This window comes from Vanellus vanellus (assembly GCF_965231255.1).
Source record: "Vanellus vanellus genome assembly, chromosome: Z".
Taxonomy (NCBI): Eukaryota; Metazoa; Chordata; class Aves; order Charadriiformes; family Charadriidae; genus Vanellus; species Vanellus vanellus.
Window position 1 is genome coordinate 67095467 of NC_138908.1, and position 13551 is coordinate 67109017.

The following is a 13551-nucleotide window of genomic DNA, read 5'->3' on the forward strand; positions in this document are numbered from 1 at the left end:
ATTTTCTTAAAGCAAAAAAAATTGCAGTATGTCTATTCCCATCTCAAAAGTAACAAGAAATATTTTCCATGAGAAAACAATTCCAGACAAAACAGAAATCTGGTTATTAATGATTCTGATAGGGTGATCTACAACTCAAAGCTTTATGAAGGTTTTAGGAGATGCTTAAGCAGATAATTTAAATGTTCTAAACCATATTATAAATCATAGACTGAAATTTAGTTGACTGAAGTGTGTATTTGAGGACACCAGAAAAGTGTACTTGAAAGGAAAAAAAGATAGGTTAGGAGAAATGACATTTCAGGAAAAAATGTCTCAGAGCATCGTCCCTCATGTGTCCCATTCTGCCCCTTTCCCATCCAATAAAGGTATGTCTAAGATTCCATAAGAATTGTCAATGAAGAGTCCTTTTGCTCCATTTCCTTTTGTAAATAATTTCTGCATTGTTCAATTCAGGTAGTTTTCATTCATTAGAAAATATAGTTGTGTTCAGAATACATATGTTTGGCAATACAGAAAGAAGCCATCTTCACTAGGCTAATATGCAAATTAGTAGCAAGTGAAATGCAAACATTATCAGATGTAGGTGGGGAAAAAGGTGGGGACTTTTTGATGCATGGTAAAACCCCACACATGTGGCTGGGGAGATGGTAAAGCTGATGTGAACAGAGTATAGCTGAGTTTCCAGTGTGCATAGTAAAGGCATACTTTGTGATTAAAAAAAAAAAAAGTTTTTCTTAGTGAATCCTTATGCCCTTTCATGTTGATATTCTTCAGTTTCTGAAAGGTCTATGCTTTCTCATGTAAGATTCTCAGCTACTTTTGAATATTGATGTGTCAACATCATCTTGTAAAGGAAAGAGAAGTCTTTCCAAAAGTCAATACTTTTTCCCAATTAACCTAAGTATGAGCTGCTAGCAAGCACTGTTCTGTTAACTCCAACTTGCAGGCTCACATGCTATCTTCACAACATTCTTAGTCTACCCAGGTTTGGGAAAAAAGAACTGAAAATAGGAACCATTTTTATCAGATAAGTTTGTCCGCGAAATAAATAATCCCTGGTTTAGCCTCACTTATTAAATTGAAGACAAACTACTTACATAAATAGAATTATTTTAAATCATATGCTTTGTTTCACTTTAAGCTTCTTCTTCCAGAATGAATATACAGTTATAAAGTATAACTACAGTTACTAATATTTACTGGACTAAATTGAATTTCTGTTTTTTTTTTTTCCAAGTATGAAAGAGTAAAATTTCATTCTACCTAGAATCAATAAGAATCAATACTCTGAACTCTATTCTATTTGAAATAGAGTATGACTAAAAATAATACACAATGTTCTCCATATTATAGAATAGGTCATGACTATTCACTGGAAGTGTATTTGATCTGTCTTCAGTTTGTTAGCACTGTATAAATAAAAAACTGTCATCGTTTTCTCCATGTCTCAGTTTTACAGTTGTGAAAACAGACCATTGGTTTTCTTATACAACTTCTGCCAAACTGTTTCTGGGAATTTGAGTTGCACCTAATATTTCACAGATGTAAAATTTTAGAATTTGTGGTTACCAGAAATCACTTCCTGTTTTACAGCAGGTATACATCCAAACTGCTAATGCAGTGTCAGTCACATATTCTGTAGCAATGACTTGAATAACATGACTCCTTACAGAATGCTCAAGCTCTGCCTCTGACCATAAATAAGGTAGCTAGGACATAGGAGGCAAAATGACATGATAAATATGAGCTTAAACTAATCTCCATTTTAGTATCTTAAATCTCTATTCTGTCAGCAAACCAGACTGGTTGCTTTTCTCCTTCCTCTTTTTCTTAAGAAAAAGGAGATTTGTGGGTCTGTAGGTGGGCAGGGAAAGGGGTCAAATGGGAAAAGAGAAAACAATGATCTCCAGTTTCTATTTACTTTTCTTTTGCATACATGTAAAATTTCTGTTTATGCATACATTTCTTACGGTATGCAATAGGGAAGAGATGAGTCTGTGCGCATAACCAGTGCTGCCTAATCTAGGGAGATATGTTGCTATGCAGGAAAGATATTTTTCTTCAGGCACCACCAATCAGTAGTATCAAGGAGAGCAGGTCTCTTCAAATGAGACAAACAGGTAGTCTAATCTCCCTAAGATTTTCCACACCACTCCACCCACTCCAGTTTAAATCTCTGACTTTAAGGATCTTTTTATGTCAATTGTAAGAAATAAATGGCCCGGTAGAAGTACAGCAAGAACTGACGTTTACCAAGTGAGATGAGGAACAATAATTATTTTTTGATACAGCTGAGCAGATCTTACATTTTAGAATGAGATTACCTGAAACCATCTCTGGCTCTAATTGAAAGGGGAAAAGAAAGAGACAGGACAAGCTAAGAAGTTAATAGAAGACACATAAAATATTAATTTTTCAAAGTTCTTGACCTGAGGATTCTTTGGACTTCAAAAATGAGTGGGGCGTGGACAGAGAATGTTTGGAGTTGAGCACATCATATTCTGAACAAAAATACACTTGATAAATAAGGTCTTTTTCTTCTTAAGGGATAGCCACAAGCTCTTAGCAATATTATCTAATTCATGATTGTCATTCAGAAGTGACCTATATGTTTTTTGAAGTTTTCTCTTTTAGTATTCATTTCAATAATCACGGCTGTAAGCTCTGAAACCCTGAGGGCAAGTTATGTGGAGGGGGTTATATCCACACTGCATAGCACTCATTTAGACCTTCTCTGGGTACAGAGAAGCAATTTTCCCTGCCATTTTTTCAGTTCAAAGTGTCTGAAATCATGTGAAGCTCTGTTGGAGCCCACTGGAATGGTGTTTCTATAGCATGACACCAAAATGCATCTTGCTTGCCTTATGATTTGTCATGAAGATGTCTGAGGGTGGAAGGCCTGTAGGGATGCAACGAGACTGTATAGGGAGAATAGAGACAAATAAACCTACTGTTATCTGGACTGCTTGTAGCAAAGTGCTTCTAAAGCCTTCTCTGAAGGAATAGTTTACTTACCCCAGAATGGGGTCCGATAGTGAGCAAATTTCCATGCAGGGTGACGGTAGAGGAAGCAGACAGGACAAAAAGCTAAGTTATTTGGCTTGACATACACTCATATAACACCTGTCTGTGAGTAAAGCAGTCTAAAATGTGGTAAGGAGCTTATCGGGCTTATCTGCTCACTCTGTTGAGGATTCTGATGGGACTAATTCATGTCTTTACTTTCTATGCTATTATTATTGAAGATAACTTCTGTGAACCTAAACAGTTGTATGACTAAAGACCTACCACTTGGATGATTTTCTTTAGCTGTATGCAGTAGGATGCATTTCTTACTGCTTCATTAATCAAGTTGATTTTTTTTAAATTTATGTGGTTTTATAGAGAATTTATAAACAATAAAGGGATTCTAACACTCAAAATACAGAAATGAACCCCGAGTATGGGGAATTGTCACATCCATACATTGTATTTTCATAATATTGTAGATGAATCAATATTAACATTTAAATGACTATTAATTTTTATTCAGTTCTTTCCATTTTGTGTAATTTCTTTACTAGTTTTAAAAAAATGCATGCAAAAATGCCATATTTTGCATTGGTTATTTCATTTAAAAGAGTTTTAACTTCAACCTTCTTCCTGCAGGCCGAAATTACTTGCCTGCACAATATTTATGTTAGCAACGTGTTTCTTGCATTAGCCTGTATCACATACCTCAGGCTTGATCTCAATGAACCCTCCCTGTCACTGGTAGCATATTTCAGGCTCCACAACCATTCATTGCTTGGAGGGCATTTTGAGACTTTTTATAGAATTACCAAGTTTGATAAAGTTTTTTGTGTTGATACTTGCCCAGAATCTACTGGTTGAAGTCACTAGCTCACCTTGCATATTGTCTTGAAAAAGCTACTATTGGTCATTATTACTGTTTAGCAGTAACACTAATGAAATTCTATGTACTGTTATTAAGAGCTGGCTTTTCAGCATTTCTTTAAGCATTAGCTTTACCTTCCTAGATACTTGTTTTGCCCTGTACATTATTGTGTTGTCACCAAAATACTTGATTCAATGATGGTTTTCCCACCTTTTTGTAAAAATCAAAAGATTTAGGAAGTTAAACAGATCCCTTCAGAAAATTTGTACTCATCTTTAGCATACAAATGGTAGTTCTGTATGCCCCTGGTGCAGTTTGTTTCTCATGACCTGTATGGTTTCTATGTTCTGATTTGGTGACATACACACCCCAACCATGACATTGTATTATATATTTTAATTGGTTTTGTTATATTAAAAATCTGGCACTGGTAGAACAGTAGTCCTTACTTCTCTTAGTACTATCACCATTTAGCAAGGCCTATTGTGACAGAATGAGGGATAATGGCTTCCAACTAAAAGAGGATAGATTCAGACTAGGTATAAGGAAGAAATTCTTTACGCTGAGGGTGGTGAAACACTGGCATAGGTTTCCCAGAGAGCTGGTAGATGCCCCATCCCTGGAAACATTCAAGGTTGGGTTGGACAGGGCTCTGAGCAATGTGATCTAGTTGAATACTCATTGCAAAGAGAATACTCTGTAGGACTTCAGTTTGACAGACACAGACCTTAGTCAATTCTTAAGTGAATATTCTGATATCGCTTGTAATTGAAAAGCTGAGTGCTGTGGGAGAAAGACTATTTGGAAATTAAGAAATGGAGAGGCAAATCATCCTCTCTTTGGTTCTCCTACCTCCAAAGAACAGAATGGAAAGGTGTTCGCAATTTTGCACTGATAATAGGATGAATAAAACCAAAGTTTATAAGACATACTTTTCACTCCTCCCTGTTTAGTTGTTTCATTGGGCAGTAAGAAATGCAAGATTCCCAAGACCAATAAAAGAGAGAAAGAGGATAGATACTCACTCTATAGTCCAATGTGACTATTTATGTGGAAGTGAGAAGTGCTTCCAATGATCTGGTTCCTGCTACAAACATACTTCATCCATTACCTGATTAATTTTAGCGGAAAATTCTCAAGGAGACCTTGTAGAAAGGACTGGAATGTGGGACTCCTCCATCTCAGGGAAGAACCATTATCACTTGCAGACTCTTGTTTGTGTCTCCGTCCTTCTCCCTCCTTCTTTACATCTAGCCTAGATTCTGCACGAACTGGGAAGATGCACTAGACCTTCCCATAGCCTAAATTCTAATGGTCAGAGCACTGTCCTGGTAGCAGAACTAAGGAATCAAAAAAAAAAAAAAAATCTGCATTGAATTGCCTTTTTTTTTTTTTTCTTGAACTGAAATTGTGCTTAAATTCCTTTTTCAAAGAACTTGGTTGAACCTGAGCTGGAACTGACTTACCAAAATGCTTATCCGGTCAAAAAAAATGATGCCACTAAAGTTAGTATCACTAAATTTTTTTAGCTGTTGCATGTTTGTTGTTTTTTCAAGGTGAACTGATTAGCAAACTATTATGGGCTTGAAGTGGAAGAATTTCAGAAGTTGGCCTATACTGGAAATTTAACAAAAATTCTTTACTGGTTAAAGTCTCTGGCTTTAATTTATCCCTGCTCTGGAAAGCCCATATATTGTGTATTCCGCTTTGTTGGCGAGTTCTTTAACTGGTTTGTAATGCTATATAGTAACTTTACATACGCCCACTCTCCTTCTGCAACTCTGCTTCTGAATGAAATTAGTTGAGTCAATGGGTGCTATGCTTTGTGCTGAACTTAACGCTACAGAAAACCAGATAGAATTGGTATATAGATACAGAATAGGCTCATTCGCGGATTTCAGATGTGTTAGGTGCAAGATCAATGTTGAGAGGCTCTTTCTTAAGACAGTACAAGACATTAAGTAAACCTATTGTTGAAAATGTCAGTACCCATGGATGATCGGGCAAGTATGCAGTTAGGTAAGTGCAATATGAAATAATAATGATGGTGCAGATTTGCGTAGCATTTGGTGTTGTTAATATTTCATAATAAGTGGATCCAGCCTAGAGAAAGCAATAGACAACTGGGTTAGTTAGATGTAATGTTTTTTTCATATTCAGATTAATCACAAAACCTTGCAGTTTTCACAGTTTTGTTTTTATTCTTTTCAAATGTCTCTGGTATAAATTCCCAAAATAATTGGCAAGGGGTGGGAGGGGGGAAGCAGTGCTGTTTACATAAAGCATGAACATATCATAACAGTTATAATAGCTTACCTGGTCTTTTTAAAAGTTATACTGAATATTTATCTTTATTGAACATGATTATATACTTTGGCTTGTAACTTCTTAGGGATAAAAGGTTAATTTTCACTCCCACTATTTGTAACTCAGTGTCTGCTTTCTGTCATGGTTGTATTTAAATGAAAAAAGAAAAGTCAACCTTCTGCATAGAGTAGTAGGACACAAATGATGCCAGAGCCCCTTTAAATTTTGGAATCTGTTGTATTTTGGTGCTCCAAGTGTTCAAGTACAGCAATATACAAATATGTGCAGCAGTATAGGTTCCCTTTTTATTAGTGAATTAAAATAAATGCTATTTCACTGTCAACACATTGTGACATTCACGTAGTTCAATATTTTATTCTTCCTCCAGAATGACATCAACTGTAGTAGGGCTAATTAGGGGTATTGTAGAATAAAGCTGTGACAGCAACAGAACTGAGCTTAAGGAAATAGGATATATAAAAATGTGCAGTGCGGTATCTTATCATGTTACTCCCAACTCCACACACACCCTAATCAAATACACAGCCTTATCACATGTTTTAATGCCATCAAAGTTGCAGCTGGCCTCCATAGTGCAGGATTTCCTGTCCAAAAGGGCAAGGGGTCATTGGAAGTTTAAAAAGTCTTAGTGCAGTGTAAACCATTGTAAAAGAATGGCAAGTAAACTGTACGTGGCCTGGGCACTCTGAAGTATAAAAGCTTGTCTAGAAATTTTTAAATCTCTGTAGAGATCAACACAGCGAACTCTTGTTTCCTACCTGTATCTTTTCCTACAGATTTTGCACTGGTGTGCAAAATTTCCTTTGCTTTCAGCCACCCGGGAGCAGTGATAGGTTGCCGTAAGGAAGGCAGCCCGGCTGCGTTCTTCCCCCATATGGCCCGTCCTTCCCCTCCACCGGCCGGTGGGAGAGGGCGGGCAGGATGTGCTGTGTCAGGAGAACCCACCTAGAGGGCCCCCTTGACGGCAGCGCAGCCTCCGCCGGGCTGAGCCCTCACCGCAGCCGAGCCCAGCCTGCTGCTGCTGCTGCTGCTGCTGCTGCTGCTCCTCCTGCGCCTCCTGCTCCTGCTCCTCCTGCTCCTCCTGCTCCTCCTGCTCCTGCTGCTGCTGCTGCTGCAGACTAAGTGCCACCGAGTCCGCAAGTGTCCGGAGCTGCTGCCGGGCCGGGATACGAGCGACCTCGAGGGGTAGGTTGGAAATTCTTGGCAGGGGGAAAAAAAAAAAAAAGGAAGCAAGAGCCTGTTGCCGGCGTTGCTGGAAAATATACGCCGTCTCTTTAGCTGGGGCTGAAGAATCTTCCCGAGGATATTTACCAGAGCGCCAGGAGTGATAACTACTGTCTGGGAGCTCAACTGGGGGAAAAGGACAGCAGAGAAAGAATGCTTAGGTAACACCGGACTTAAAGCTTGGCTTTCATTTTGCAACCTACAAATTGATGCACGTGGTTTTATATACGGTATAACATCAAAATAGAACTAGGTTGTGCAGTGTCGATAGCTTAGTCATTTTACTTAAAGGGAGCAGGCAGCCTTATTATGGGGATAGACAGCAAAAATGAATTTGGTCATGATATGATCGTATCTCATGATGGTATCTAACTGCAGTCCTGTCCTATGGAGCAGAAAAAGCGTATTTCCTTCTTTCATAGTTGAAGAAATAAACCCACAGCATCAAATTCAGAAAGAAGTTTGGGTTTGTTGTACATGGCTGTTAAACATCATCCTGTTCCCTGGGCTTGTAAGAAAGGAAAGCTGCATTAAAGTGATCACTGATGAATATGTGTCTAAGAAAGAAGAAAAAGCAATATTCATTTCTGAACATGGCAAAGCAATCTGAAGTTGCCCATCTCCCCCTAACCACTGATTTCGCACGGATGACAAGAAACTATGTTTTGACTAACCTTTTCCAACTGTCCGAAATGCTGCATATGAAGATGCTTTAATTCACAGTCAAAGCACTTGGATTTTTATCAAGGCAAACTGTTGGCATTGTCATAACAGTTTCTGTACACTGATTAGTGTAATGTTTTTTAAGTAGCAAGTGATGCATAAATGGATGGACGTGTACCTAGAAAACCTTGTGAGAAGTCTTTCTTCAGATCATGGGAATTTTTATTTTTGTGGATTACAGTAATTCTTGCAATAATCCCTGCTGTTAACTGCTCATGCAGTTGTTCTGGAATTCATCTATGAATACCATAACAGATAAATCTGTTTGACAAGGAAAACACTAATGCTGGAAGATCTGTGAACATGATGCATGTGAATAATTTCCCCTTTAGGAGGCATTCATGGATATGGTGAGTAATCAATACACATTACAGATTGTTAAACTCAAAATGCTTGTTTGCAAAATACTGTGGCAACTAGCAGATGCTATGTTTTCCCCTACATTAATGCCAAATGACGACTAACTGGGCTATGAGAAAAATCAAAATCTTACAAAGATAGTAGTGATGAAGTCATATGAGTCTGGCCTTCACCTTTATAAAAAAGGCAGGTCATAAAAATTGTATTGTTATGGTCGTGTTTTCTTACATGCTAAAAGCCTTTGAGCAGGGAGACGTATTTTCTTCCTGTATCAAAGGAACACTTCTTCCCATTTCTTAGCCTGACTTGAAGGAAATGATGAAGATGTGTTTTCCCCCTATGATATTGTGTTGTTTGCCCTGGAACTTATTTATTTATATACATTCAAGTGACCTGAAAACAGGAAAAAAAAATACTCATTCATATGATAATTCCCTAATCTTTAATAAATGCATTTGTATGGTAGGTTCTCAAGTGTCGCTGTTTGGAAAACAATCCTACAGTATTAAAATCCCTTTATCATCATTAAAACATCTGTTTCCTCTTTGAACCACAGGCATCTGTAGTTCTTGCTCACTGAAAAATCTTTCTCCGCAACTTTCTTTGCAATGTAGTGCAGTTAACGTGCTTAAAATGCTGCCAGTGGTTGTTGCGTCATGTCTTGCTACTGGTGCTGGAATTAATGTCTTGATTAGTGCCTAGTGAATGTTATTAGCTAAGGCAAAAATACTTCCCCAGAAAACTTTTGCTCTTTGGGTAAATATTGAGTCTCTCAAAATATGAGAAGCAAACGTATTATGGAAGCTCATTTTAAAAATAAATAAATAAAATTGCATTCAAGTGGAGGGATTGGCATCAGGGTGTGTGTGTGTTTGATGGATTTGCCCGTCACGTTCGTTAGCCCCTGCGCGTAACTGATGTGCCGGGACCACTAGGAAAGGCTTTTCCCGGGGAGGTGTGTTAGCAAAGTTCCTAAAGCCACGGGGGGTTTGGGGGGTCTTTTGTTTGTTGGTTGTTTTTTTTTTTATTATTATTTTTATTTTTTTAATTTATTATTTTTAGGGCATTCCGAAGTTGCCCGTGGGAAGGCCGGTGCGCAGCGCAGCCCACCCCCCCGCCGCCTGGCAGCACCCGCGCTGGCGTCAGCCGGCTGTCAGCTGTCGGGGGCGCCGCCTGCTCCGCGCGGAGCCAATGGCGGCAGCCGACGGCACTACGTCACTGCGGGGCGGGGCCGGAGGGGGTGGGGGTTGCCGAGGCGCTGCCAGCCCCGGTGCGGCCAGCGCCTGAATTATAATAAACGATTAGTAGGGCAGGGTCTCGTTTGAACGCATCTTTTGGGGTATTTTAATTAGGTTTTATTGCACCTTTCCTTAAGACCATTTTAGCCTGCGGAAAATCCTTTCGGAGCCAACTTCGGATCACCGAAAACGTGAATACTGTGATCTGGAATGGATTTCATCTTTCTGTTTTGGCAGTTTAGCAAAGTCTGCTGGAGAGGGTACTGCAGTCCACACCTAACGGGGAGACCGTTTCCATTGTCTCCTAAGAATTTGGCCTACTTCTGTTTTTAATAACTTGGAGAAATTATCTGAAGCACGTTTTTCATAGAATCATAGAATTCTGTGATTCTGTGCTTTTACCCGCAGGGCTCATCTTTCTGACTAAGTGGCTTTCAAACATGAACCCTGACGTCTGCTGAAAGGGGTTTGGAACAAACCAACTGCTTTTTATGTGCCTTCTCTGCAAGGCAGTTACCCGGTTTCCCTGTGTACTCCTTGCCAGCCCCTTGCTGCGGCCACAGAACGCGAACCCGCTGGCCAGGAGAGACTGGCACAAGTGTTTGCTGGGAAGATACAGGAGCATAATGATACGCTCGTCGTTTACTATTTTAACTGAACGCAAACTATACCATGCCTGCATTTGTGCTTACGGAATCATAGCCCTTAATTTAGAATGGAAATGTTATTTAGCGCACTGTTGATCGCCTCAACTCTCAGAGAATTGGCAAATTTGCTTATTCATGCTACAGTAGGTCTGTAAGGAGCATTTATGGGTGCCAGGGTTTTAAGTTGCCAGTCAGACCTTCTCTTTTAGGTCTGAAACTTCACAAATCCATGCATTGCCTATAAGGTATGCCAACCATTTCTATTGTGAATAGGAATTGGCATAAAGAAAAGTCTTCTTATATGTATATAAGCTCCCCTTGTGCTACTTTCAGGTGTCCATTAAAGGATGATAATGAAGATAAAGGAAAGGACATCTTTCATAGGACCCAATGAGTTTTGTGTTTGTTTAACACAAATATTAGTTGACGATCTTTAGTAATGTTTCCCCAATGCTGATGCAACACCTTCAAGGTGTTTTGTGGCCAGCATCATATACATGGTAATATTTGTGACCTTTATATGTATACAGAACCAAGTATTTCAGAAGTAGGACTAATAATTTTCTGTGACTTAGAGTTGTTGCTTTTTTAAGGTATTTTCTGTACCTTAGAGACATACACTATGCCTTCATGTGCTAGTTCCTGCTTGTCTCACATGGAATATGGTGAGGAGGAGTTGGGGGGAGAGGGAGGAGGGGAAAATGAAGCCGCCTGAAATATAATATATTATTTCAAATGTCCAGGATTTTGATGGTGTGTAACCAGTTAAGGTGGTGGATGTGTTTTTCGTGTTTTGTCCTCTACGTGGGTTTAGGGAAAGAATAGCCAAAAAGGGATGGCCCTGAGAACTGACTGCTGGCAAAAAGCAGCTATAAAATATGTATATTCCCAGGCAGTATGGATGGGAACACAATTATATCAGACAGATAAGGGTAGCTATAATCTGAATGGACTCTAAAGGGCATATAAAACTGAGATTGTAGTAGACATAAAAGAGGTATTTTGTCTGAGGCTGTGTCAAACGGTTTGGATTGTAGAGAAGCAAATACATGTGATTAAAGAGGTGCAGTGGTTGGAGCAAGTGACGTCCCAGGTGAGGATAAAGTCAGTGCTAGCAATAGCGAGAAACATTGATGATGACAGTAGAAGGAAGAGTAGGATTTTATAACTACTTATCACATTGCACACTATACAACATAAATTATGTATTAACAATATGCAGCTTACTGCCATTCACACTGAAAACAATTTTGGAAACATTTACTGCTGAATTATATAACCTAGATTTCCTTTCCATTACATTTTATCTGCCTTTTTGATGCCAAACCAAATAAAGATAAACATGGTATTCAATTTTGGCTTGCCTAATTGAGTAAACAAATATTGCACATGGCTTTTAGCTTTACCATAGGAATAACAGAAGTGAAAAACCTGTGTTCAAGAATATATGTCTTTGAATTGGTGAAGATCTGAAATTAATCTACAGGTGAATACCCTAACTTTTCAGAATCAAAAACGTAACCTATGACTGTCCATCTTTTTCTGCCAACGTTTTTTGCCTATTAAGATTGAATGAAATTTAATTTGGTTACCAAGGCAGTGAGTAAAGAAAAACAATGCTTCCTTCATTCCTTTTTAACCTCACTTTATTTACTTGATTTGACCAGTAGTGTTTTATATGCTTCATCTAACACAAAATGATGTGGATGCATAGTTATATGTGCCAACCTTGGCTTCAGATTAATTTGATTACTAACTAGGTTTTTGAAAAGCACCTTAGTATATCCCTGAATGAATGCAATTGTTAATAAGCTTCTGTCTTCTGTTTTTGCCAATATTCTAAAATAATGATCCTAAATTGTTTATTTGTAGAACCCCACATGGTTTTCAGCCAGCCAAAGATGGTTTGGCTTTCTATTGTTATGCAGGTTCTTCCATTTTGTGAGAGTAGAACAATATGTAACTGTGAAGAAACCTGATGGAAAATGAAGATCTCGGTGCTAATGCACTTAAACTTTTTGTTATCGTCTTAGGAGATGATGAGTCACCTCAGCTCACTAAGGTATCACGGGGAACTGAGTCTGACCAGTGCTACGCTATTCTCATGGCATAACTCTTCTCTCCTAACCCAAACCAGGATGAAATGTTTCATGCTGATATGTACTTATCTGCTCGTTCTAGAAAATTTTGTGTATTTTATAGTGCTGGAAGAAAAAAAGCTTCTTTCTGAACTGCTTTTCAGCACAGTATTTAACTAGTTTTTAGATATTTCATACTTAAGTCATTGACATAAAAACTGTAGAGGAATATTCAGTTCTGCCTTTGGAAGTCTGGATTTGAACCTGAATTTGGTAAAAAAAAAAGATTTCTTAAACTAAGAAGAAATCTTTTTAAGACCAAAGAATTTTGTTCTGTCCTCTGGGTGCAGTAGATTTTCACAGTACTGCTAAGTATGAAAGGTCACCTCAGTTCCTGTTTTCTTATGCTCAGTGACAGGTGTTACTTTCCTTCAGGTATTGTTGAATTTTATTGCTTAAGTTAGGATGAGTGTAGTAAGATGTAGTAAGATCCTGGTGATACAATTTTAAGGTATCTATTGCCTTTTCCTATGTATTTCTAACATCTGCCCGATGCCACCTAACCAGCATTCAGCATGCTGAATATCAGGGAAGAGATGAAAATATTTCTACTATATATTTCTGTATATGTAAATTACCACTGAAGTGCTCTCTAGTCTTCCACACGATAGTTATGGCACTTTTGCATGCAAAATTTCTGTGCAGGCAAGATACTTTGACCATGTGAGCTAATGTAAACTGTAGTTACTTGCTTTGGGTGTCCGAGACAGATGGGTATCCTGTTGGGACTTTAATCTATTGATCCAGAATAATGAGATCATTTAACCTGCATTTTCACATCACTAATACACTAATCTTTATATTACTGCGACTGATTCAAACTAAACTTCTGTATCTTTGAAATGTGGACTCTTGCCAAGGCCTGCCTTTTGCTCTTCTGTCCTCAGCGTATGATTTGTAAATGAAGATATTGATTCATACCTCTGTCCTTTGGATGGACTACCTGTTTTGTTAATCTGGACTGAAAACACTTTGAAATACTTTGTCTCATTGGAACTACAGTACATCTTTTA

The 13551-nt window shown here is 38.4% G+C and overlaps 1 protein-coding gene across 4 annotated transcripts in view; it reads left to right on the forward strand.

The window, feature by feature from the left end:
* The window catches only part of PDE4D (phosphodiesterase 4D), a gene marked incomplete at its 5' end in the record, with an annotated part of 552125 nt that overhangs the window by 241963 nt on the left and 296611 nt on the right, over nt 1-13551 (forward strand). The window contains one exon of one of the 4 annotated variants that reach the window (XM_082497094.1): nt 7985-8505. The exons of the other annotated variants lie outside the window; for them this stretch is intronic. Within the exon in view, the coding sequence (XP_082353220.1) occupies nt 8459-8505 (47 nt within the window). Of the gene's footprint in view, nt 1-7984; nt 8506-13551 lie in introns of those variants that run through there. 4 annotated transcript variants of the gene reach the window in all.